The 24804-nt window shown below is 41.9% G+C and overlaps 2 protein-coding genes across 5 annotated transcripts in view; one reads left to right on the top strand and one right to left on the bottom strand.

Annotated features, from left to right (window-relative positions):
• Positions 1-24804, top strand: part of lyrm1 (LYR motif containing 1) — a 64748-nt gene that overhangs the window by 19253 nt on the left and 20691 nt on the right. For 2 of the 4 annotated variants that reach the window (XM_086000751.1, XM_086000749.1), the window contains 4 exons: positions 9970-10131; positions 15602-15662; positions 15772-15803; positions 20069-21661. In XM_086000751.1, the coding sequence (XP_085856877.1) occupies positions 9970-10131; positions 15602-15662; positions 15772-15803; positions 20069-20182 (369 nt within the window). In that variant the 3' untranslated portion in view covers positions 20183-21661. Of the gene's footprint in view, positions 1-9969; positions 10132-15601; positions 15663-15771; positions 15804-16028; positions 16143-20068; positions 21662-24804 lie in introns of those variants that run through there. The other 2 variants (XR_015079955.1, XM_086000750.1) reach the window with 2 other exon arrangements.
• The window catches only part of dnah3 (dynein axonemal heavy chain 3), a 336640-nt gene continuing 333459 nt past the window's right edge, over positions 21624-24804 (bottom strand). The window contains exons 59-60 of the mRNA XM_086000753.1: positions 22802-22939; positions 21624-22424 (exon numbers count right to left, since the gene is read on the bottom strand). Of these exons, the coding sequence (XP_085856879.1) occupies positions 22071-22424; positions 22802-22939 (492 nt within the window). The 3' untranslated portion in view covers positions 21624-22070. The remainder of the gene's footprint in view (positions 22425-22801; positions 22940-24804) is intronic.

The raw sequence follows: 24804 nt of genomic DNA, 5'->3' as shown, positions 1-24804 counted from the left end.
CATCACCTCTGATCCATTAAAACACAAACATGTAGTAAAATGTACGAGGAAATGGGTCCAATAATGTTTACACACTGCATTAATAATAAAGCAAATCATATCACAATATATTGCACTTAAATGATCAGGCTCCATAGCCCCACGTGTTAATCCGCCCCGGTTGTTATTGTCAAGTAGTCACTGTGACTGATCTGATCCCCATAATTCCTCAGAAACAAACAAGGCAGTCATGTTGACTTTAGTGCTTTGCATATTTTAAAATTTCCCTCTACCTACATGTTGTTTTTCATTATCCCTGTCTATCCCTGCTCTGCTCTACCAGACTTCTCCTCACTGCCAATTCTTAGTTAGATTTCAGTCCCTGCCTCACCCTCATCCCAGGTTTACAACCTCTAGCTCAACTTCATTTGTTATTCCTGGTCTGACTTTAACTACATCTTTTTCAGCTCTGGTATGAATATTTATATTTTTTGTTACAAACTGTTCCCACTCACATCCGGCCCAATCAAATCTAGACCCTTGGCCCTGCCCACTATTCCATGCCCAGTTGACATTGTATTGTATTGTAAACAGTTTATATTTACAAGTCCATATTTCTAATTACAGTTCCAACAATTTAATTTCTATAGCATTCATTATTTACAGAGACTTTAGTGTTGTGCAGGTTGGTGAACAGTAAATGACCATAGAGCATAGCTTGGGGGCCGGAACATCAGGAGGGGTATTGAATTGTATATTTACATCTCCATATTTATAGTTACCATTACAATGTATCAAGTTAGACATTTGCATCTCATTTATATACAATTTAATTTGATATTTAGATTTATGCAATTACATTATCAGATCTGCTATGACATTGTTCATGGTGAGTCATATGCTTTATACGAGTGGTGGTGTTATACCAGGTAGTATTACCAGTGATATTGACTTACAAGCATTAGGAATGTCCCTGTGAGCACTGGGAAAGGGTCCTGGGGTCTGGCAGTACTGGGATGCGGTGTCAGGATCCAGCAATATCTTGAGAAGGGCCCCAGGGTCTGGGGGTGGGTCTCAGGGTTCTAGGAACTCTGGTGTATAAATCCTGGGATATGGGATACTTAGGAGAGGGATCCTAGTATCTCGGAGGGTTGTAGGGCTGGAGGTGATTAGAGATGGGGAGGGACGAGGCCATAGAGGGATTTGAAAACAAGGATGAGAATGTTAAAATTGAGCCATTGTTTAACTAGGAGCCAATGTAGGTAAGCGAGCACGGGGGTGATGGGTGAACGGGACTTGGTGCGAGTTAGGACAAGGGCAGCAGAGTTTTGGGTGACCTCAAGTTTACAGAGGTTAGAATGTGGGAGGCCGGCCAGGACTGTGTTGGAATAGTCAAGTCTAGAGGTAACAAAGGCATGGATGAGGGTTTCAGCAGTGAATAAGCTGAGGCGGGATGGAGTCGGGCGATGTTACAGAAGTGGAAATAGGTGGTCTTAGTGATGGCATGGATATGTGGTCGGAAGCTCATCTCAGGGTCAAATAATGACATCAAGAAAGGCACTGAGCATTTAAACAATCTGTACGACAGCCAATTAAATGAGTAAATCTGTAATATCAAAGATAAGAACATAAGAAATAGGAGCAGGAGTAGGCCATTTGGCCCTTCGAGCCTGCTCTGCCATTCAATAAGATCATGGCTGATCTTCTACCTCATCTCCACTCTCCTGCACTATCCCCATATCCCTTGATTTCCTTAATATTCAAAAATCTATCAATCTCTGTCTGAATGACTGAGCCTCCACAGCCTTCTGGGGTAGACAATTCCAAAGATTCACCACCCTCTGAGTGAAGAAATTTCTCATCTCAGTCCTAAATGGCCGACCCCTTATTCTGAGACTGTGAGCCCTGATTCTAAACTCCCCAGCCAGGGGAAACATCCTCCTTGCATCTACCCTGTCAAACCCTGTAAGAATTTTGTATGTTTCAATGAGATCACCTCTCATTCTTCTAAACTCGAGAATATAAGCCGTCTATTCAAACTCTCCTCATAGGACAATCCCTCCCCCCCCCCCCCCCCCCCCCCCATCTCGGGGGCCATTCTGGTGAACCTTCATTACACTCCCTTTATGGCAAGTATATCCTTCCTTAAGTAAGGAGACCAAAACTGTACACAATACTCCAGGTGTGGTCTCACCAGGGCTCTATATAATTGCAGTAAGACGTCTTATACTCAAATCCTCTTGTAATAAAGACCAACATACCATTTACTTTCCTAGTTGCTTACTGCAATTGTACCTGCATGTTAACTTTCAGTGATTCGTGTACAAGGACACCCAGGTCCCTCTGAACACCAACATTTCCCAATCTCTTTCCATTTAAAAAAATACTCTGCTTTTCTATTTTTTCTACCAAAGTGGATAACTTCACATTTCTCCACGTTATATTCCATTTGCCACTCACTTAGCCTGTCTACATCCCCTTGAAGCCTCCTTGCATCCTCCTCACAACTTACATTCCCACCTTTGTATCATCAGCAAACTTGGATATATTACATTTGGTCCCCTCATCCAAATCATTGATATAGATTGTGAATAGCTGAGGTCCAAGCACTGATCCTTGCAGTACCCCACTAGTTACAGCCTGCCAACCTGAAAATGACTCGTTTATTCTTACTCTCTTTTCTGTCCGTTAACCAATCCTCAATCCATGCTAGTATGTTACCCCCAATCCCATGAGCCCTAATTTTGTTTAATAACCTCTTGTGTGGCACCTTATCGAATGCCTTTGAAAATCCAAATACACCACATCCACTGGTTTCCCCCTTATCTATTCTGCTAGTTACAACCTCAAAAAAACTCTTAGATTTGTCAAACATGATTTCCCTTTCATAAATCCGTGCTGATTCTGCCCAAACCTATTATTATTTTCTAAGTGCCCTGTTACCACGTCCTTAATAATAGATTCTAGCATTTTCCCTACTACTGATGTCAGGCTAACTGGTCTGTAGTTCCCCATTTTCTCTCCCTCCTTTCCTAAATAGTGGGGTTGCATTTGCTACCTTCCAATCCATGGGAACCGTTCCAGAATCTATGGAATTTTTGAGAATGACAACCAATGCATCCACTATCTCGAAAGCTACCTCTTTCAAAATCCTCGGATGTAGGCCATCAGGTGCAGGGGATTGACCGGCTTTCAGTCCCATTAATTTCTCCAGTACTATTTTTTTTACTAATACTAATTTCTTTCAGTTCCTCATTCTTGCGAGAGCCTTGGTTCTCCACTATTTTCGGGAAGTTTTTTGCGTCTTCCGTGAAGACACACAAATTATTTGTTTACTTTCTCATAAATAACCTCCCAGAGATGTCGGGGAACATACATAGGGTCTGATGAAAGGGAGGAACTGAAAGAAATCAGTATTGTTAGGGAAATGGTGTTCGGGAAATTGATGGGATTGAAGGCTGATAAATCCCCAGGGCCTGATAATCTACATCTTAGGGTACTTAAGGAAGTGGCCCTAGAAATAGTAGATGCATTGCTGATCATCTTCCAACATTCGATGGAATCTGGAACAGTACCCATGGATTGGAGGGTAGCTAATGTTACCCCACTATTCAAAAAAGGTGGTAGAGAGAAAACGGGGAATTACAGACCGGTAAGCCTGACATCGGTAGTGGGGAAAATGCTACAGTCCATTATAAAAGATGTAATAGCAGAGCACTTGGAAAACAGTGACAGGATCGGACAAAGTCCACATGGATTTACAAAAGGTAAATCGTGCTTGACTAATCTACTAGAATTTTTTGAGGATGTAACTGGTAAAATAGATAAGGAAGAACCAGTGGATGTGGTGTATTTGGACTTTCAGAAGGCTTTCGATAAGGTCCCGCATAAGAGATTAGCGTGTAAAGTTAAGGCACATGGGATTGGGGGCAAGGTACTGACTTGGATAGAGAACTGGTTGGCAGACAGAAAGCAAAGAGTTGGAATAAACGGGTCTTTTTCCGAGTGGCAGGCAGTGACTAGTGGGGTACCGCAGGGATCGGTCCTTGGACCCCAGCTATTCACAATATATATTAATGATCTAGACAAGCGAACTAGATGAAATATCTCCAAATTTGCAGACGACACAAAACTGGGTGGGCGTGTGTGCTGTGAGGAGGATGCCGAGAAACTCCAGTATGATTTGGACAGGTTGGGTGATTGGGCAGAAGCATAGCAGATGCAATATAACGTGGATAAATGTGAGGCTATCCACTTTGGTGGCAAAAACAGGAAGGCAGATTATTATCTGAATGGCAATAGATTGGGAGAAGGGGAAGTGCAACGAGACCTGGGTGTCCTTGTGCACCAGTCGCTGAAGGTAAGCATGCAGGTGCAGCAGGTGGTTAAGAAGGCAAATGGTATGTTGGCCTTCGTAGCGAGAGGGTTTGAGTACAGGAACAAGGATGTCTTGCTCCAGTTGTACAGGGCCTTGGTGAGACCACATCTCGAGTATTGTGTGCAGTTTTGGTCGCCTTATCTGAGGAAGGATGTTCTTGCCATGGAGGGAGTTCAGCGAATATTCACCAGGCTGATACCTGGGATGGCAGGAATGACGTATGAGGAGAGATTGGGTCGATTGGGCTTGTACTCACTGGAGTTTAGAAGAATGAGAGGGGATCTCATTGAAACTTATAAAATTCTGACAGGACTGGACAGACTAGATGCAGGAAGGATGTTCCCGATGGTCGGGGAGTCCAGAACCAGGGGTCACAGTCTAAGGATAAGAGGTAGGCCATTTAGGACAGAAATGAGGAGAAATTTCTTCACCCAGAGAGTGGTGAACCTGTGGAATTCTCTACCACAGAAGGCAGTAGAGGCCAATTCATTAAATATATTCAAGAAGGAGTTGGATATATTTCTTAAGGCTAAAGGGATCAAGGGGTATGGGGAGAAAGCAGGGACCGGGTACTGAATTTGGATGATCAGCCATGATCGCATTGAATGGCGGAGCAGGCTCGAGGGGCCGAATGGCCTACTCCTACCCCTGCTCCTATCTTCTATGTTTCTCTGCCATTTCCTTATTCCCCATTGTAACTTCTCCTGTCTCAGCCTGTAAGGGACCCACATTTACTTTTGCTAATCTTTTCCTTTTTACATAGCTATAGAAGCTTTTACAGTCTGTTTTTATGTCTCTCGCTAGTTTACTCTCATATTCTATTTTCCCTTTCTTTATCAATTTCTTGGTCCACTTTTGCTGAATTCTAAAATCCTTCCAATCCTCAGGCTTACTCTTTTTGGCAAAATTATAAGCCTCTTCCTTTGATCTAATACTATCTTTAACTTCTCTTGTTAGCCACGGTTGGACCACTTTTTCGGTCGGGTTTTTGTGTCTTAAAGGAATGTATATTTGTTGTAATTTATGTATTAATTCTTTAAATGCTAGTCATAGCTTGTCTACCATCATACCTTTTAATGTAATTTCCCAATCTACCATCGCCAACTCACCCCTCATACCTGCGTAGTTTGCTTTGTTTAGATTTAAGACCCTAGTTTTTGGATTTAACTAAATCACTTTCAAACGGAATATAAAATTCTATCATATTATGGTCACTCTTCCCTAAAGGTTATTAATTAACCCTTTCTCATTGCACAATACTATATCTAAAATAGCCTGTTCCCTAGTTGGTTCCTCAACATACTGATCTAGAAAACTATCTTGCATACATTCCATGAATTCGTCCTCCACACTATTATTGCAACTTTGGTTTGCCCAGTCTATATGTAGATTAAAGTCTTCCATGATCACTACATTACCCTTGTTGCATGCTCCTCTAATTTCCTGATTTATACTCTGCCCTACATTACAACTACTGTTTGGGGCCTATAAACAACTCCCACCAATGTTTTCTGCCCCTTGCTGTTTCTTAGTTCCAACCAAACTGATTCTACTTCTTGATTTTCGGAGCTAAGATCCTTTCTCTCTACTGTCTTTATCCCATCCTTTATTATCAGAGCTACCCCTCCTTTTCCATTTTGCCTGTCTCTTCTAAAAGTTAAGTATCCTGGAATATTTAGTTCCCAACCTTGGCCACTTTGCAATCACATCTCCATTATAGCTTAGATCAAAGCTGTTAATTTCTATCATCTATTTTGTTGTGAATGTTTCACTCATTCAGATATAGTGCCTTTAGCTTTGACTTATTTCTATTTTTCCCTGATGTCACCTGTGTCACTGATGCCTTATTACATTTGTTACTCTCTCTGTCCCTTCCTGACCCACTCTGCTTATTTTTACCCAAGACTCTGCTCTAGAGCCTTGACATTTCTCTCGCTGCTTTTAAATGTACTCTTTCCTGAATCCTCCCACTACCCCTTCAATAGTTTAAAGCCCTGCCTATTGCCCTAGTTATTCAGTTCACCAGGACATTGGTCCTAGCCCGGCTTAAGTGGAGCCCATCCCAACAGAACAGCTCCCCCTTTCCCCAGTACTGGTGCCAGTGCCCCATGAACTGAAACCCCTTCCTTCCACGTCACTCTTTGAGCCACGCATTTAAACCTCTCATCTGTTTGACCCTATGCCAATTTGCGCATGGCTCAGGTAACAATCCAGAGATTATTACCTTTGAGGTTCTACTTTTTAATTTGGATCCTAGCTCCTCAAACTCCCTCAGCAGAACCTCATTCCTAGTTCTACCTATGTTGTTGGTTCCTACGTGGACCACGACAACTGGATCCTCCCCCTCCCAAGTTCTTCTCCAGCCATGAGGGGATGTCTTTAACCCTGGCAGGCAACACAACCTTCGGAACTCTCGGTTGCAACTGCAGAGAACAGTATCTATTGCCCTGACTATACTGTCCCCTACCACAACTACGCTCCCTTTCACTTTCTCCCCCCCCCCCCCCACAGTGCTGTTAGGTAGGGAGTTCCAGGATTTTGACCCAGTGACGATGAAGGATCGGCGATATACTTCTAAGTCAGGATGGTGTGTGACTTGGAGGGGAACTTGGAGGTGGTGGTGTTCCCATGCGCCTGCTGCCGTTGTCCTTCTAGGTGGTAGAGGTCGCAGGTTTGGGAGGTGCTGCCGAAGAAGCCTTGGCAAGTTGCTGCAGTGCATCTTGTAGATGGTACACACTGCAGCCACGGTACGCCGGTGGTGGAGGGAGTGAATGTTTAAGGTGGTGGATGGGGTGCCAATCAAGCGGGCTGCTTTGTCCTGGATGGTGTCGAGCTTCTTGAGTGTTGTTGGAGCTGCACTTATCCAGGCAAGTGGAGAGTATTCCATCACACTCCTGACTTGTGCCTTGTAGATGGTGGAAAGGCTTTGGGGAGTCAGGAGATGAGACACTCGCCGCAGAATACCTAGGTCTGACCTGCTCTTGTTGCCACAGTATTTATGTGGCTGGTCCAGTTAAGTTTCTGGTCAATGGTGCTGATGGTGGGGGATTCGGCGATGGTAATGCTGTTGAATGTCAAGGGGCGGTGGTTAGACTCTCACTTGTTGGAGATAGTCATTGCCTGGCACTTGTGTGGCGCGAATGTTACCTGCCACTTATCAGCGAAGCCTGAACGTCGTCTAGATCTTGTTGCATGCGGGCATGGACTGCTTCATTATCTGAGAAGTTGTGAATGGCACTGAACACTGTGCAGTCATTAGCGAACATCCCCATTTCTGACCTTATATTGGAGAGAAGGTCATTGATGAAGCAGCTGAAGATGGTTGGGCCAAGGACACTGCCCTGTCCCTGTTGGACAAGGGCAAAAGCTGAGGCTCTTTCAGCACTGCACCTGGGGTCCCGTTACCTGTCTGAGTTACAGTCACACCCTCCTGTCCCTGACCACTAACCAGACCTGTACCACTACCTAACCTAAAAGGTATGACTGCCTCCTGGATCAAAGTGTCCAGGTAACTCTCGCCATCCCTGATGCCCCGCAATGTCTGCACCTCAGACCCCAGCTCAAAAACTCTGAGCTAAAGTTCCTCAAGATGCAGGCACTTACTGCAAATGTGGTTGTCTTTAATCACCATGCTCGCCACAAACTACCACATGCTGCAGTTGCGGCACACCACCTGCACTGCCATCCCTATATGACATGTTTTATTGAATTAAATTTGTATTTAGGTAACTTAGATTACAGTGTAGTTTCTTAACTACTTACTTGATCTAGATTAAGTTAAGGGTACTGAAATTAAATATCTACCTTTTAACACAAAGCACTACAAGTAGAGTAGGCAAAAAACAAGAACTCCTTTCCCCTCTTCTCCGAATTTCCACTCTTTCCAAATTCCCAAATAAAGCACTCTGTTTAAGTCCACTCTGTTTAGTCCCACTCTGTGCAGACTGCCTGGTAACCAAGATGTAATTAAACTGCAGTGTGGTCACCAATTTAGTTTTTATCAAATTGGATAAAGTTCTATGAAGATTTTGCATTTAAAATATTCATGATTTTTGTTATTTAAAGAATTGTGACATTCACATTCTTGTTGCCAGGTTTGATTTTTACTGATCTAGTGCCTCAAAAATAATTATTTATTTTTAAAAAGATTGCATCAAGGCAATGCTGTCTATCAAATTTCACAATTGGTGTAGATGGCTAATCAACTTTTGGCCTTGTAATAGATATCACATTGCTGGTCAGCTTGAACTAACATGAATTATACTGTATCCTGTGCAGCCATTTTCATGGCAAATGATTAAAATCTGTGACAATGGCTTCATTGTTCCACTTGAACCAGTAAACTTTACAAATTAAAAAAAACCAAATCTGGCCACTGTTGGCTCAGCAGCAGCAATGACTTGCAATTGTATAGCATCTTCAACAGAAAATGTCTCTAGTCAAGAGACAAGTGGATGTCAAGTCTTAGTCAGTTATTAAAGGTGACTGAAAACTTAATCAGAGAGGTGTTTTGAAAAGGCTTTTAAAGGTGGCGAGAGATGCAGAGGAGATTAAAGAGAGTAATGATGGCTGATGGTTCTGGTCATTGTGATTGAGTGGAGGGAAAAGGAGCTACACAGATAGTTACAGGATCAGTCAGCACGAGAGGGGGCATAACGCTGCAGAGGTAGTGTAGGAAGGCCATAGAGCAGTTTGTAAATGACTACCAGTTTAGGGTAGTAAGGATGGGGTTAATGGGTGAGCAAGATTTTGTGCAGAATTGGGTGTGTGTGGGAGATTTAGAGTAGAATTGGGTGTGTGTGGGAGATTTAGAGTAGAATTGGGTGTGTGTGGGAGATTTAGAGTAGAATTGGGTGTGTGTGGGAGATTTAGAGTAGAATTGGGTGTGTGTGGGAGATTTAGAGTAGAATTGGGTGTGTGTGGGAGATTTAGAGTTGGAGATTGTGGTGCTTGGGAGGCCAGGAAGGAGAGCCTTGGATAAACTATCGGGAGTGGACAAAAGCACGGGGCGATGACATCAATGGCAAGGGAGCTGATGTTTCATTGGAAGGAGTTCTGGCAGTCTGACAGCAGAGAGGCAGTTATGGGTCAATGTGGAGAGATGTGAACTGGGTGTTATCAGCATGTACAGTATATGGAGCTGACTGCCTACAAACAATGTCACTGTGGCGGGGGGGGTGGCGGCAGCATATACTGTAGATGAGTAAGGAAGATTCTTTGGAGGAAGAGTAAAAACATTATATTCAAAAGAATTCACTTCTGGCCTTTCAATTCTATTATGTATAATGGCATTCCGCAGTCATTTTGAATATATATTCTTTTGCCTTCTGCTCTCCCTCTTCCTCTCTCCCCTCCCCCCACAAGCACATGCAAAGAAATATTTTAACAAAGTAAGATACGCTTGTTTGATTGCAGTGAAATGTAACTTGTGTGGTCTGACACTTAAGTTTCATAGAATGTACATCACAGCAAAAGGCCATTTGGCACAACTGGTCTGTGCCGACGTTTCTGCTCCACATAAACATCCTCCTACCCCTCTTCATCTAACCCTATAAGTCTAACCTTCTAAATTATTATTGCAGTTTTACAGATTTTTTTCTTCATTTCAACAGATGACAGCAGCAGCAACTAGATGTGAGGTGCTTGGTCTTTATCGAAGAATCTATAGAATAGCAAGAACATGGCAGTCACTGTCAGGTCTAACAGATGACACTTTGAAAGAAAAGGAATACATCATCACAGAGGCCAGAACATTGTTCAGAAAAAATAAAAATGCAAGTCACAATGTTTTAATTTATGGCATGTTTAATGATGGGGAAAATATGTAATATGCAATAAAGATACATATTCTCTTACTTAACATACTTAAATAGATAATGTTGCCATTAGTGCTTCTTTGCAGGGGGGAATACAAGTATTAGTTCAATCAGTTTTATTCTGTATTTCTATTTGAATATTTTTGTTTAAACCATATGTGCTGACAACAATCAGGGAAGTTAGCTGGGAGAGGTTATTTAGCTTGTCAGTATGTCTGTCATTTAACAGTGTGTTAATTAAGCTACCTCACATTTAAATTTATATGCTAATTACCCTCACTCAAATCTTTTTAACGGTAGTTCCCAAATGATGGCTCCAGAACTGTTGAGATTACATGAGTGTCATTTGTAGAATGCAATCGGTCAAGATTGAATGTTAGATTGATATGGCAAGTGTTTGCTGTATTTACATTGGACAGTGTCATTGAGATATTTCAACGTTTTATCTCCTTGGAGATTTTATCTTTTTTGTGTAAAGCTAAGGTACTAAATGAGTGCTTTGCATCTGTCTTCACTAGAGAAGAGGATGCTGTCAATGTAGAAATAAAGGAGGAGGCAGTGGCGATATTGGATAGGATAAAATTAGATTAAAAGGAGTTGGCAGTCCTCAAAGTAGAAAAGTCACCTGGTCCAGATGGGATGCCTCCTAGGTTACTGAGGGAAGTAAGGGTAGGGGTGTGTGGGATCCTGCTGAGTTGGGGAGGGGGGGGTGTGGGATCTTGCTAAGTTGGGGAGGGGGGGGGGTGGGATCTTGCTGAGTTGGGGTGGGGGGGGTCCGGGTGGGGGTGGGATCCTGCTGTGCTGCTGGGGGGTGGGATCCTGCTGAGAGAGGGGGTGGGGTGCTGCTGTGCGGGTGTGTGGGATCCTGCTGTGCTGCTGGGGTTGGGTGTGTGTGGAATCCTGCTGTGCTGGGGTGGGGGGGGTGGGATCCTGCTGTGCTGGTGGGGGTGTGTGGGCTCTTGCTGTGGGGTGGGTGGGATCTTGCTGTGTTGTGGGTGGTGGAGTGTGTGGGATCCTGCTGTGCTGGTGGGAGTGGGTGCAGTGTGGGATCCTGCTGTGGGGGGGTGTGGGATCTTGCTGTGCTGGTGGTGGGGTGAGGGTGGGAAGGGTACTGAATTTGGATGATCAGCCATGATCTCATTAAATGGTGGAACAGGCTTGAGGGGCCAAATGGCCTACTCCTGCTCCTATCTTCTATGTTTCTAGAAATTGCAGAGGCTCTGGCCACAATCTTCCAATCCTCCTTGGATATGGGAGTGGTGCCAGAGGACTGGAGGATTGCAAATGTTACACCCCTGTTCAAAAAAGGGGCGAGGGATCAACCCAGCAACTGCAGGCCAATCAGCCTAACATTGGTGGTGGGGAAACTTTGAGACAATAATCAGGGACAAAATTAATAAACTTTTGGAAAAGTATGCTAATAACTGAAAGTCAGCACGGATTTGCTAAAGGCAAATTGTGTTTGACTAAATTAATTGAGTTCTTTGAAATAACAGAGAGGGTTGACGAGGGCAGTGCCGTTGATGTTGTGTATATGGACTTTCAAAAGGCATTTGACAAAGTACCACAGAATAGACTTTTTGGAAAAATTAATGCTCATGGGATTAAAGGGACAGGGACAGCATGGGTACAAAATTGACTAAGGGATAGAAAGCAGAAAGTAGTGGTGAACGGTTGTTTTTCAGACCAGAGGAAAGTAAAGTATACAGTGGTGTTCCTCAGGGGTCGGTATTAGAAACTCTGCTCTTTGGTATATATTAATGACCTGGACATTGGTATACAGGGCATAATTTTAAAGTTTGCAGATGATCCAAAACTTGGAAATGTAGTAAAAAATGGGGAGGATAGTAACAGACTTCAGGAGGACATAGATGGACTGATGAAATGGGCAGACACATGGCAGATGAAATTTAACACAGAAGTGTGAAGTGATGCATTTTGGTAGGAAGAATGAGGAGAGGCAAGTTGAACTAAATGGTACAATTTTATAGGGGTGCAGGAACAGAGACACCTCGGGGGTGTATACACACATTTTTGAAGTTGGCAGGACAAGGCTGTTTGAAAAAGCACATGGGATCCTTGGCTTTATTAATAGGGGCATAGAGTACAAAAGCAAGGAAGTTATGCTAAACCTTTATAAAGCACTGGCTAGGCCCCAGCTGGAGTATTGTGTTCCATTCTGGGCACCACACTTTAGGAAGGATATCAAGGCTTTCGAGAGGGTGCAGAAGAGATTTACTTGAATGGTACCAAGGATGAGGGACTTCAGTTATGTGGAGAGACTGGAGTAGCTGGGATTGTTCTCCTTGGAGCAGAGAAGGTTAAGAGGAGATTTGATAGAGGTGTTCAAAATCATGAAGGGTTTTGATAGAGTAGATAAGAAGAAACTGTTTCCAGTGGCAGAAGGGTCAATAACCAGAGGACACAGATTTAAGGTGATTGACAAAAGAATCAGAGGCGACATGAGGAAGCATTTTTACACAGCGAGTTGTTGTGATGTGGAATGCACTGCCTGAAATGGTGATGGAAGCAGATTCAATAACATTCAAAAGAGAATTGGATAAATACTTCACAGAAATCACAGAAACCCCACAGTGCAGATAGAGGCCATTTCGGCCCATCGAGCCTGCACCGACACATATCCCACCCGATCCCCGTAACCCCTACACCAACACATATCCCACCCTATCCCCGTAACCCCACGTATTTAATCCCCCTAACACTAAGGGTCAATTTATCATAGCCAATCAACCTAACCCGCACATCTTTGGACTGTGGGAGGAAACCGGAGCACCCGGAGGAAACCCACGCAAACACGGGGAGAATGTGCAAACTCCACACAGACAGTCACCCGAGGCCGGATTCGAACCCGGGTCCCTGGCGCTGTGAGGCAACAGTGCTAACCACTATGCTATGGGGAAAGAACAGATAAGTGGGATTAATTGGCTAGCTGTACCAAAGAGTCAGTATAGGCACGATGGTTGGTTTGTTTTTAAAAAGTACATTGATAATTTTGACATAAATGAAACCATAGAGGGGCTGAGAGAGAAAAAGATGGTGTTGGATTCGTGTAAACTATTCTACATGTGATCCCAATCCTTACAAAATTTGGGGTTTATGTAGTATGCTACTTGAACTTGCATGTGTAATATATAATAGACTTTCCAATGTGCTCAATCATTAGACCAGCCAGAGGTGTATTCAGAATACTAAAACATGTATTTGCATTGTGTATTAATGACTCCCGCAAATACCTGGATTATACTTCCTTTGGTCTCTACTCCTATAAGGGCTCCTATCCTTTTTCTCAGTTTCTCCACCTCTTTTGCATCTGCTCTGATGACTCCACCTTCCATGCTGTATCATTCTATGATTCTACAAAATGAAAGTAATTTGGATAATCCCATGACAATACAAACTCTCCACATTCTGTTCACAGGAGCAGGTTCATTGGGCAGCAATATTCTCAACTCTGTGCATTAAATGGTCTATGGTACTTCATCCAAGTGGCCACTATTCATCTGTCAGCCTTAATATAGTGTTGGTATGCTATTCAACCATACTCACAGATGTCTACACAGGCGCACATTACCAGCAGTGGATAACTGAATAGAGAGCAGGAGCCTGAACTGATTTTTTTTTTCCCTATTTGAGCTTGAGCTGAGCTTCTGACCCCATAATCCTCTGCATCACAAAGACCGCCTACTTTCACCTCTGTAATGTCGCCTGTCTCCGCCCATGCCACAGCTCATCTTCTGAAACCCTCATCCATACCTTTTATTATCTCTAGACTCGACTAACCAATGCTCGATTGGCTGGCCTCCTACCTTGCATCCTCTATAAACTTGAGCTCATCCAAAACTCTGTTATCCATATCCTAACTCGCATCAAGTCCCGTTCCCGCTAAGCTGTGCACATGCGCGGCCACGCAGTAATCTGCAAGGTACCACACAGGCCGCTCACAAGCGTTTCCATTTGAAATACCACGCATGTGCAGAAATGTAAAGGGACCGCGTATTGAAACAGGCTGCGCACAACAAAGACAATTTAGAGGGAACATTGCCCATCACCCCTGTGTTTGCTGACCTACATTGGCTCCTGGTCTGGCAATGCCTCGATTTTAAAATTCTCATCCTTGTTTTCAAATCCCTTCATGGTCTCACCCTTCCCTATCTCTGTAACCTCCTCCAGCCCTACAACCCTCTGAAATCTCTGCACTCCTCCAATTCTAGTCTCGTGTCCATTCCCAGTTGTCATCGCTCTACCATTGGCGGCCGTGCCTTCAGCTGCCTCGGCCCCAAGCTCTGGAATTCCCTTCCTAAACCTCTCCGCCTCTCTCTCCTCCTTTAAGACGCTCCTTAAAATCTACCTCTCTGACCAAGCTTTTGGTCAACCGACCTAATATCTCCTTGTGTGGCTCTGTGTCAAATTTTGTTTGATAATCTCTCCTGTGAAGCTCCTTGAGATGTTTTACTATGTTAAAGACAGTATATACATGCAAGTTGTTCCTGTGATGTGATACTGTGGTTCTGTTTAATGTAACAAATAATAAACCCCCCTGGGGGTGTGGGGGGAGGGTGGTAAAGAGAGTATTGTTATATGTCTACCAGTATCCAAGGAGTTCTAATTTTTGCTTCCAACAACTTACATTTATATAGCACCTATACCTTAGAAAAACATCCCAAGGTACATCACTGAAGCGTAATCAGACAAAAATTGATGCTAAGCCAAGAAGCTTTCAGGAGCGGGGGACTAAAAGCTTGGTTGCAGAGGTGTGTTTTAAGGAGGATCTTAAAGGATGTGTCAAAGGTTGCAGAGAGGTTTAGAAGGACGAGGAGGGATAGTGCACCATAGTCGCAGAGGATGTAATTTCTGTTGTGTATGTACCTTTAAGGGAATAACTGGTCTCAGACTGCAGTACCGGCAGTGACCACCCCTGTATAAAAGGCCCTAGCAGGCTTCTGTAGTTTCAGTTTCCAGGTTGTCTCCATTCAGTAAAGACTTGTTATAATCAACTCCTGCAGTCCGTGTCTCAATTATACACGGACATAATAAGTTCTGACTTTGATTAGGGCTGTCTCCATCTGATAAGATTGTTATGAACAGTCAGCTTAAGTCTTAATCAATGGCTGGTTTACACTCCCTGATTTCTCTGCGAATCTCATTAATCTTGACACTGGTTGATCTGTGGGTAAAAGTTTCTACTTTGGACTTTTTCTACATATACCTGTACACTCTAAACCAAAGCTATACTATCTGAAAGTCAAACACTCACTAATTGTCTCTTCTGTGTGTGTTCTGGTCAAGCACTTTCTTAAGCCTGAAATGAGCTTATCACAACATTTAGTTTAATATGTTTAGGTGGATAGTAGCATATACTATATGCTTTAGCTTTTTTAAATGATCTATTAATAAACTTCTTTTGCAGTTAACAGATGTAGAAGCAATTAAAATCTGCATACTGGAATGCCACGCAAGGATAGAAATGGGTAAGAATCATCATTTAAGAGTTCATTAATATTTTAATGGTAATTTCTTAGATGAGTAATTTATGGAGTCTAACATTTGGTTTTTGAATTATCTTGATTACTTTTGCAGGACTACATTATAGAATTCCTTATCCTAGACCAGTAAGTTACCATCTTTACAATATAAACATGTTCTGAAATTGGTTTGTTAAATAAATCAATGAAGCGAATTATCACATTGCTGGGCACGGAGAATATTCAGTAAGAGCCACAATATAATTGAGCATTTTATTTATAGTTTTGCATTATCAGTGGTCCTTTGATGGACTTGCAATTATACCCACTTAGAAATAAAGAACTCTCATTTATCACCTTTCACATCCTCAGGACATCCAAACGCTTCACAACCAATTCATTACTTCTGAATTGTAGTCACTATTATTTTGGAGGCCAATTTGTGCGCAGCAAAGTCCCACGAACAGCAATGAGATAAATGACCAGGTAATGTGTTTTGATGTGTTGGTTGAGGGATAAACGTTGGTCAGGACTCGGGGAGAACTCCCCTGCTCTTTTTTGAATTATGTCATAGGATCTTTTACAACAACTCTGATAGACAGGACTAACGTCTCATCTGAAAGATGGCGCATCTGACAGTAGATCGAGCACTCCCTCAGTACTGCACTGAAGTATTGGCCTAAATTTAGATACTCAAGTTCTGGTGTGTGGCTTGAACCCACAACCTTCTGGCTCAGGTGAGAGTGCTACCACTGATCAAGGCTGACTTTAATGTTTACACTTTAATTTTACACTTGATCAATTTATACTAAGATAGTACAAACAATTTGTGTATTATTATTTTAAATTCAAAACTGTAAATTATAATCCTTTCCTATGTTTCCAGGATGCGTTTATAATTTTCTGTCATGCAAATTGGGATTTGATATCCCATTTTGAAACATTAGGCCAAGTTGTATCAAAACATGTGAATAACAAATAGTTTCCCTTACAATGCAGTCCAATAAAAATTTAAATTATTTTAACCCAGTCCTGCAGAACATTAATGGCATATCTGTGGAACACAAAATCTTAATTACTTAAAGATGCAGTCATACAACAACTACTGGTCTCAGATTGGTATTTGTATAATGTGATACATCTGGCAAATGCAAGTTATACTTTTGGCTGAACCTCACTCTGAGCTTAGTGACCAAGAAACTGCATGTGCATGCTTGTATACTTGTGTAGAGCTCTGCTCCCCAGGTAGCTACTTTTCAAGGTTGGGAGAGTGTGGAAAAGTAAATTGATAAAATCCTTACAAATTGAAGATTTGCATTTGGCTGAAACTATACTGTACCCAGTGCAAAGCAGAGCAGTGGAAGACAACCTCTATTTCTTATTTTAGTGCCCTTGGGACAACACAAATCCTGAATTATACTGCTATTTTAACACCACTGCATGCCTGTGGCTCGGTCGGGGATCATGCGGGTGGGGTTGAGGATCGGGAGGGGAGGATCTGGGATGGGGGTGTCGGGGATCGACTGGTGGCGTGGCGTGTCAGCCGGGGATCAGTAGGGTGGGTGAGAGGATCGGCATCATGGGGGGGTGGCGAGGAGGGCTCATGGTGGGGATCAGAGGCCTGGGGAGGTGATTGGAGGCTTTGATAGGGGGTCTCCGATCGCGGGGGGTGTGTTAGGCAGGGACCCTGGATCCAGGAGGTAGGTATAAATCTACTTGCCTCCTGGATGCAACAGTCCCCACCTCGGTTACCTGCCGGGTTTCACGAATTGTGTGAAACGTGTCCACATGCAGTTAAATTCAAAATGGAGGTTAAAAAAGAGGCTTCCAGTCTCATAATATTTAAACCAGAAGTGGGTGGGTTAGAGGCGGGATCAGGTCAGGAATCCCATTTTTAACAATTTAACTGCCCCCACGCTTCAAACCCACATGTTTTTTTTAGGGGAAAATTCCGGCCATAATATTATTTGACAAGTTTTTATACCACACAAATTGGAACTACATTTAACTTTGAAATTTTGGGCCAATTTGGAACAAAATATCAGTCTGGACAGGATTCCAGTTCACATTGCAGAGGCAATGAGCACGCTGGCTCACTGTACGACTCAGTATATATACCCAATATATTAATCTTGCCTCTGCACACAGTTACTGTGCTAACTTTTCCCTTTATAAATTCCTGTGTCCACATTTATAATAGAAAATGCTTGTGTAAGCTTGTCACACTGTACTTAAACTCTTCAGTCAGGCACCTTAATTTCACATCTCTGCTTTTCAGCTTGTATTGCAGAGAAACTGCTATTCTCCAGTCAACTCTAGTTCTCTGCTTACCAAATTGCCATGCATTTTGCTATTTAACTATAAATAATATAAAATCAAGATATTGTCTAAAAATAAGACAATATATGACTTTAAAATGGGTACTGAATTATGTCTGCGCACCCTGGTCCAATTATCACCTGCTCTCTTACTCCATTTCACCTGTAGGCTGTCATATTGACGGCTTCTGAATCCTGAAAAGTGGAATCCAACAACTTTGTGTTTGTACCATTCCTCACATACAAAAAACATTAAAGCTTTTTTGCAGGCAAAGAAAAACAGAGCGGGGGGGGTGGTGGGGAAGAAAGAAGAGAAAGTTAGGCAATGGGTGCAAAAACAAAATCTAAGAGAAAATTTCAAAAACCATGTGAAACAATTAGTAACTTTGGAAGCATTCCTGCTCTTTTTTTTAGACCAACTGCATCTGAAGACCAAGTAAGGTGAAGTTTCCAGTTTATTCAGTAATGTCTTTACGTCCAAAAACAGTCGTGACAAACTTCAATATTCTTCACTTGACATAAGAGACTGCTTGGTATCATACTTAACATTAGTAAGAGAATAGTTAGGAGGCAAATATAAAGAAATAACACAACATTAGAGTTCTAATGATGTCAAGCTCCAAACTAAATTACAGACAACTTAAAGCAAGATGTAAGGTACTCAGCCTATATGTGTTGGCTGCATATAGTGACACCACTATTCCCAGCCAAAATGGAGATGATTTGGCCAATTCCCCCGTCAATCACTGGAAGTGACTGGGATTGATTTTACACACTTATTTTGTATGTAACTTCTCCACACTGCAATTTGCTGGATAGATCACCCTGCTTTTATTGGGAGAAATTGCTGTAGTTTCTCTTGTGTTCTGTTTGCTGTATTTTGTAGAAACTATTTTTAAATAGCCTCTGTAGACTGTTTGCTGCAGTACAGTGTTTAAATAGCCTCTGTTTGTTGAAATAGACTTTGTTTGCTTTATAAATAGACTGTTTGAGTCCCGCTGTAAGTCCCGCCCTGCCTCCAGCTCATTGGCTGACACAGTGGTATCAGTAGACACTCTGCTGTGTGTTCAATCACCCTCTATTTTATAAATTTGTACTTTGGAACACATATATAAATATAAATGTGGACTCATAACAATACAGATTTACAACCACGCATTCCAAGTATCTTTCATTTAATATTTCTCACCATTCTGCTGTTTAGTCACTTTTTTTTAAATAGCAAAAACAGCTAGAAGAAATAATGATATGGGTAGAATGGCATTGCAATGTGTTTTACCATGTATATAATCTACAATTAAAGCAACATCCTGAAAATCTCTACACTTAACCCCATGTAGTACAATTTGCTTTTCATGTACAAGTTTGCATAAAATATCCCCAAGGCAGTGACAAAACACTTGCCACAACAAATCACTTATCCTAATAATTGCTAAATGTGACCCTATAGTAATGGCTAAGGTGTATACTTAACACCTTTGTTCCATAGGTTCAATTCCCAGCGGAGAAACTCTGTTCATTAGGTTTGTTGTTTTATAGCCATAATACTGTTGTGTGAAGGACAATTGTCTTAAGTGATTACATTTGCCGTAAAATTAGCAAAAGAATTGTAATCAAACACTGAGGAGTCTGCAGCTATCTCTCCCCATTCAGGTTAGTGCAATGATGAGTAACTGCAGGAATTTTTTTTTAAAAATCAATAAAATAAAGAAACTGCAGGGTTGGGGAGAAGCTCTAGAAATTGGAATACATTATTGGTTAAATTTGGTGATCCTGTGCTCCCAGAAGGGAGCTGCGCTTTATGGGAGTGCGGGTCACAGATGGGGCTATAACATTGTAGCGCCAATTCTCTGCCCTTTGTTCCTCTTGACTGAGGTTCCCTTGGGGAGCACTGAATTTACCCTTATTTATCAATTTCAAAAGAGGTTATGTGCTTATGTACAGAATTTATCAGTCAAAAAGCTGGATTGTACAAAATTACGCCGCATGGTACAGAAAACTGGTAATATTATTTGTGAATTTTATCACTGCTATTTTTTTGAAATATAGCTTCATCATCTCAATAAACTTTAACTTGCTCCACATTATTTACAGATACATTTACCTCCTATGGGACTTGCTGATAAAAAGGGACGCAAGTTTAGAATGCAAGAGAGGCTGAGGAAAATGGCCAAACCAGTGTATCTACAATCACACGAGGAGCTGTAATGGGGGCTGGGGTCAACAACTTTTAAACTATTTTTTTGATCATGTAAATATGACTTATTACTTAAGTGGTTTACATTGTATTTTATTTGTATAAGTAAAGTTTCAATTATGATAAAAACAAAGCCTCCAGCAAACTGTTTGAATTAGGAAGTTCGTACAATAAGTAGGCTATGGGACTATCATGGACAAGAATATTTTTTAACTTTGTCTATTGGAATATTGAAGAATGCTTTCAATACAAGAACATTTTGAAAAATGGGACAAATAATGTGCTCCTATGCTCCACTATGGGCTCTGACTCACCACTAGAAATTCGGGAGCACTATTTTGGGTCCTTGTCCTTCCCACAAATGGAGAGGTCTGAGAAGCCCCAGATATTGGAACAGCGCTCCGGTAGGTGCCCAAGATGGTGAGTGGAAGATGATTAGGTCACTGCTAACGCTGCAGTGGGCCTGGGGGGGTGGTGCGGTGTGGTGTGAGTAGCGCCTGCGGGTCGGGAATTTCGGGGCCGGAGGATGGGAGATTGGGAGGGTGGTTTAATGTGTGGTCAGATGAAGCAATCCTGCTCCACGTTCCGAGGTAAATAACTTATCTTTTTTGTTGGCAAGTGTTGTCAAGAGTTTGTTTCCCTGAGTGCAGCTAGAGATTGTGCTGACTTCCTCGGGGCAAACCAATCTTGCAGCGGGGACCTCAAGCAGGCGTTCGGCTCCTTATTTGCATATGCAAAGTGCCTAATGTCTGATTTTTAGGTCATATGAGTCTGTTTGTCTTCAAAGAGGAAGTCAATGTCTGAATAATGTACAAATTATTGTAGGCCAGAATGAGCTGGTAGGCTACATTTTTATGAATGTATTCAATTTATTTATGCATTCTCTGGACTAAAGATATTTTTTGTTTTATACAGACAAAGTGAATAGATGCTTAGATGTGTCATCATGAGCTGTAGCAGGTTGTGCTTATTATACCTGGTTCTATTGGTTTTGTAATTGTGTTGATGGCTGTGCTTAAAGAAATCATTTTGATTGATTGTTTTTTCCCAGCTGTTAGTGCATCCCTTTCAGTGGTGTTACCTAGGGATTGTTTCCTGTGTTACTTGCAAACATGGTGAACAAAATAAATATATTTCTTGTTCATGTTCTGAGTATTGTAAGGTGTGCACATAAGCTCTAAAGTCTTACCTAATGGGTACAGCTCATGGGTTGAATGATATGCATTTTGTGATATAAATTATTATTAATGATCGGTTAGCCAGCTAAGTGTGGCATAGTAGGAACTGAATGGTGATCTTTGAGTTCAATTCAGTCTTGTAAACAGGTGATTAATGCTTGTAGATATTTTTTCCAAACTCATTCTGTATAAATGCACAGGCACAATGAGCCCAATAGTCTCATCTGTGCTGAAATTTCTATAATCTTGTAGTTCACAAAATATAGTGCAGTAATTGGAAATAAACATTTTATTTGTGTCTTTCTAATATAATCCACTCAGTATATGTATTAAAGCCAACATATTTAATGCCTTTAGCCTGAAAGAACAGATTGTGCGAAATAATTGAATTAGTTCTTGCATCCAAAATATGCATATGGCTTCTATGAAACACTTTTCATGTGAACAAAATGTTAAAATTAGGGATAGATGAAAAAAACATTTTTTTCTCCCTTCAGATTTGTTACACATTCCACTTTTACTCATGACATTTTGTGTTAAATATGAATCATTTAATATTTTATCAATGACATTCATCATTGCTTTCTATCTATGAGTAAATGAACAGTGTGTGCAAAAATGCTATTTGACATCAAATTATTTACTTCTACTTCCCAGTTTCAACAAGGTGAATATACATAATCAGTTCTCATATTTGAATAGTCAAGGATTAGCAAGACATTTAATCATCCAGCTGACAAAGAGCTGCCACACCACGATTTATCCAGTGCCGTTCTGGTTGATCTGATGAAAGCTCTATTGAAAGAACGTAATTTGTAGAGTGACCAGTTGTGGATAAGGTACCTCTGCGAGCACTGGTTTTATAGACTGGACAGTAATAGATATTTTGATGTAGAAATGTTGCACTAACTCCTGGTTTAAGCCACATAATGGGCATGGTATCGAACAAAATTTTGGGAAGTGACTCCCCAATTACCATCTTTACCCTATCCCAGCGAGCACCTTCCAAAAACAGACCCTTAACATAGGCTCCATCTCCTGGTTTTTGATCCATATCATTTTCTTCTTTCATGACCTAGAAAATTAAACAGAAACAAGTCTTGGGTAATATGCTTCTGCAAAAAACAAGCATTTTGGGAAGATGCCAAGAACAATAGTCTTACATAATAGGAAAACTTTACAGAGTAACGAATAACATGTTCACTGAAGATTATTTTAATTTCAAAACATGTTTTGAACAAGTACACCGGTATTAAATGTAAACATGCTTTCACAACTACAAATGATTGCATATCCTGCTCATATTCTTTATCTATGCTCATAATGAAAAGTGACTGGCTCCACCAGAACCATACCCAAACCAGAATTAAATGTCTTAGAGAGAGGGAACGAGGGGAAAATGCCAGGAAAGGGAAGGGAAATACCTAGAACAAGTAGAGTAGAATAACTTACCTCAAATTCAAATCCAATGTGGTCAATGGGTATGGTATATTTTCTTGCATAATTCTGTGAGACACCAGTCAAGAAAGATTGAGTAAAATAGAATCCAGATAACCAAAATACATTGGGTGGCCCTTTATTAATCCAATCCTATATACAAAAGACATGAACAAAATCACACTATTATTACATTTATATCAAATGATGAAGAAAAGCATTTCCATCAAATAGCTTTATACTATCCTATACATGCACAGTGGAAATATCACATCACTGCTTTTTAAATTTCACTGGTTTTGCATATTGAGCTACATTTGAAAGCAATTCCTCATGGAGAAAGTCTAGCCATCAATACCGATTTATTTCTTTAAAAAATATAGTTTTTTTTTCTTTTAAATGGTGTACTCTGTAAAACTGAAATGACATTAACACAATAGAGTTGCAGTCATCCCAGAATGTTTAAGCAACATATTGCAAGCTCCTTGCATTTAATCTCAATGACTATTCCAACCCAGTCCCCCTGCTAGTATCATTACCATTTACTGTCCAAACAAAAATCTTAAATATTAATGACATATATATAATATAGAAAATGAAACAAAGCTGTTAATTATTTTAACTGTATTTGATTTTTTAAAGGAGCCTTGGTGAGGGGATTCCCTCTTTAACCCTTTTTTTATTTGTTCATGGGATGTGGGCGTTGCTGGCAAGTCCAGCATTTATTGCCCATCCTTAATTGCCCTTAAGAAGGTGGCGGTGAGCCGCTGCCTTGAACCGCTGCAGTCCATGTGGTGAAGGTACTCCCAGAGTGTTAGGTAGGGAGTTCCAGGATTTTGACCCGGTGACTATGAAGGAACGGCAATATACTTCCAAGTCAGAATGGTGTGTGACTTGGAGAGGAACTTGGAAGTGGTGGTGTTTCCATGCACCTGCTGCCCTTCTCTTTCTAGGTGGTAGAGGTCGCGGGTTTGGGAGGTGCTGCTGAAGAAGCTTTGGCGAGTTGCTGCAGTGCATCTTATAGATGGTACATACTGCAGCCGTAGTACGCCGGTGGTGGAGGGAGTGAATGTGTAGGTGGTGGATGGGGTGCCAGTCAGGCGGGCTGCTTTATCCTGGATGGTGTCAAGCTTCTTGTGTTGTTGGAGCTGCACTCATCCAGGCAAGTGGAGAGTATTCCATCACACTCCTGACTTGTGCTTGGTAGGTGGGGGAAAGGCTTTGGGGAGTCAGGAGGTGAGACACTTGCCACAGAATACCCAGCCTCTGACCTGCTCTTGTGTCCACAATATTTATGTGGGCAGGTCATTAAGTTTCTGGTCAATGGTGACCTTCAGGATATTGATGGTGGGGGATTGGGCGCTGGTAATGCTGTTGAATGTCAAGGGGCGGTGGTTAGACGCTCGCTTGTTGGAGATAGTCATTGCCTGGCACTTGTGTGGTGCAAATGTTACCTGCCACTTATCAGCCCAAGCCTGAATGTTGTCCAGGTCTTGCTGCATGCAGACATGGACTGCTTCATTATCTGAGGACTTACGAATGGCACTGAAAAATGTACAGTCATCAGCGAACATCCCCACTTCTGACCTTATGATGGAGGGAAGGTCATTGATGAAGCAGCTGAAGATGGTTAGGCCTAGGACACTGCCTTGAGGAACTCCTGCAGCGGTGTCCTGGGGCTGTGATGATTGACCTCCAACCACCACAAGCATCTTCCTTTGTGCTAGGTATGACTTCTGCCAGTGGAGAGTTTTCCCCCCTGATTCCCATTAACTTCAGTTTTACTAGGGCTCTTTGATGCCACACTCGATCAAATGCTGCCTTGATGTCAAGGGCAGTCACTCACCTCATCTCTGGAATTCAACTCTTTTGCCCATGTTTGGACCAAGGCTGTAATGAGGTCTGGAGCCGAGTGGTCCTGGCAGAACCGAAACTGGGCATCAGTGAGCAGGTTATTGAAGTGCTGCTCGATAGCACTGTCGACAACACCTTCCATCACTTTGCTGATGATTGAGAGT

Source organism: Somniosus microcephalus, chromosome 11 (genome assembly GCF_052327205.1).
Source record: "Somniosus microcephalus isolate GS21.2 chromosome 11, FLI_Smic_1.0, whole genome shotgun sequence".
Taxonomy (NCBI): Eukaryota; Metazoa; Chordata; class Chondrichthyes; order Squaliformes; family Somniosidae; genus Somniosus; species Somniosus microcephalus.
The sequence above is the reverse complement of the archived record's forward strand: the minus strand, read 5'-3'. Positions and strand labels throughout refer to the sequence as shown.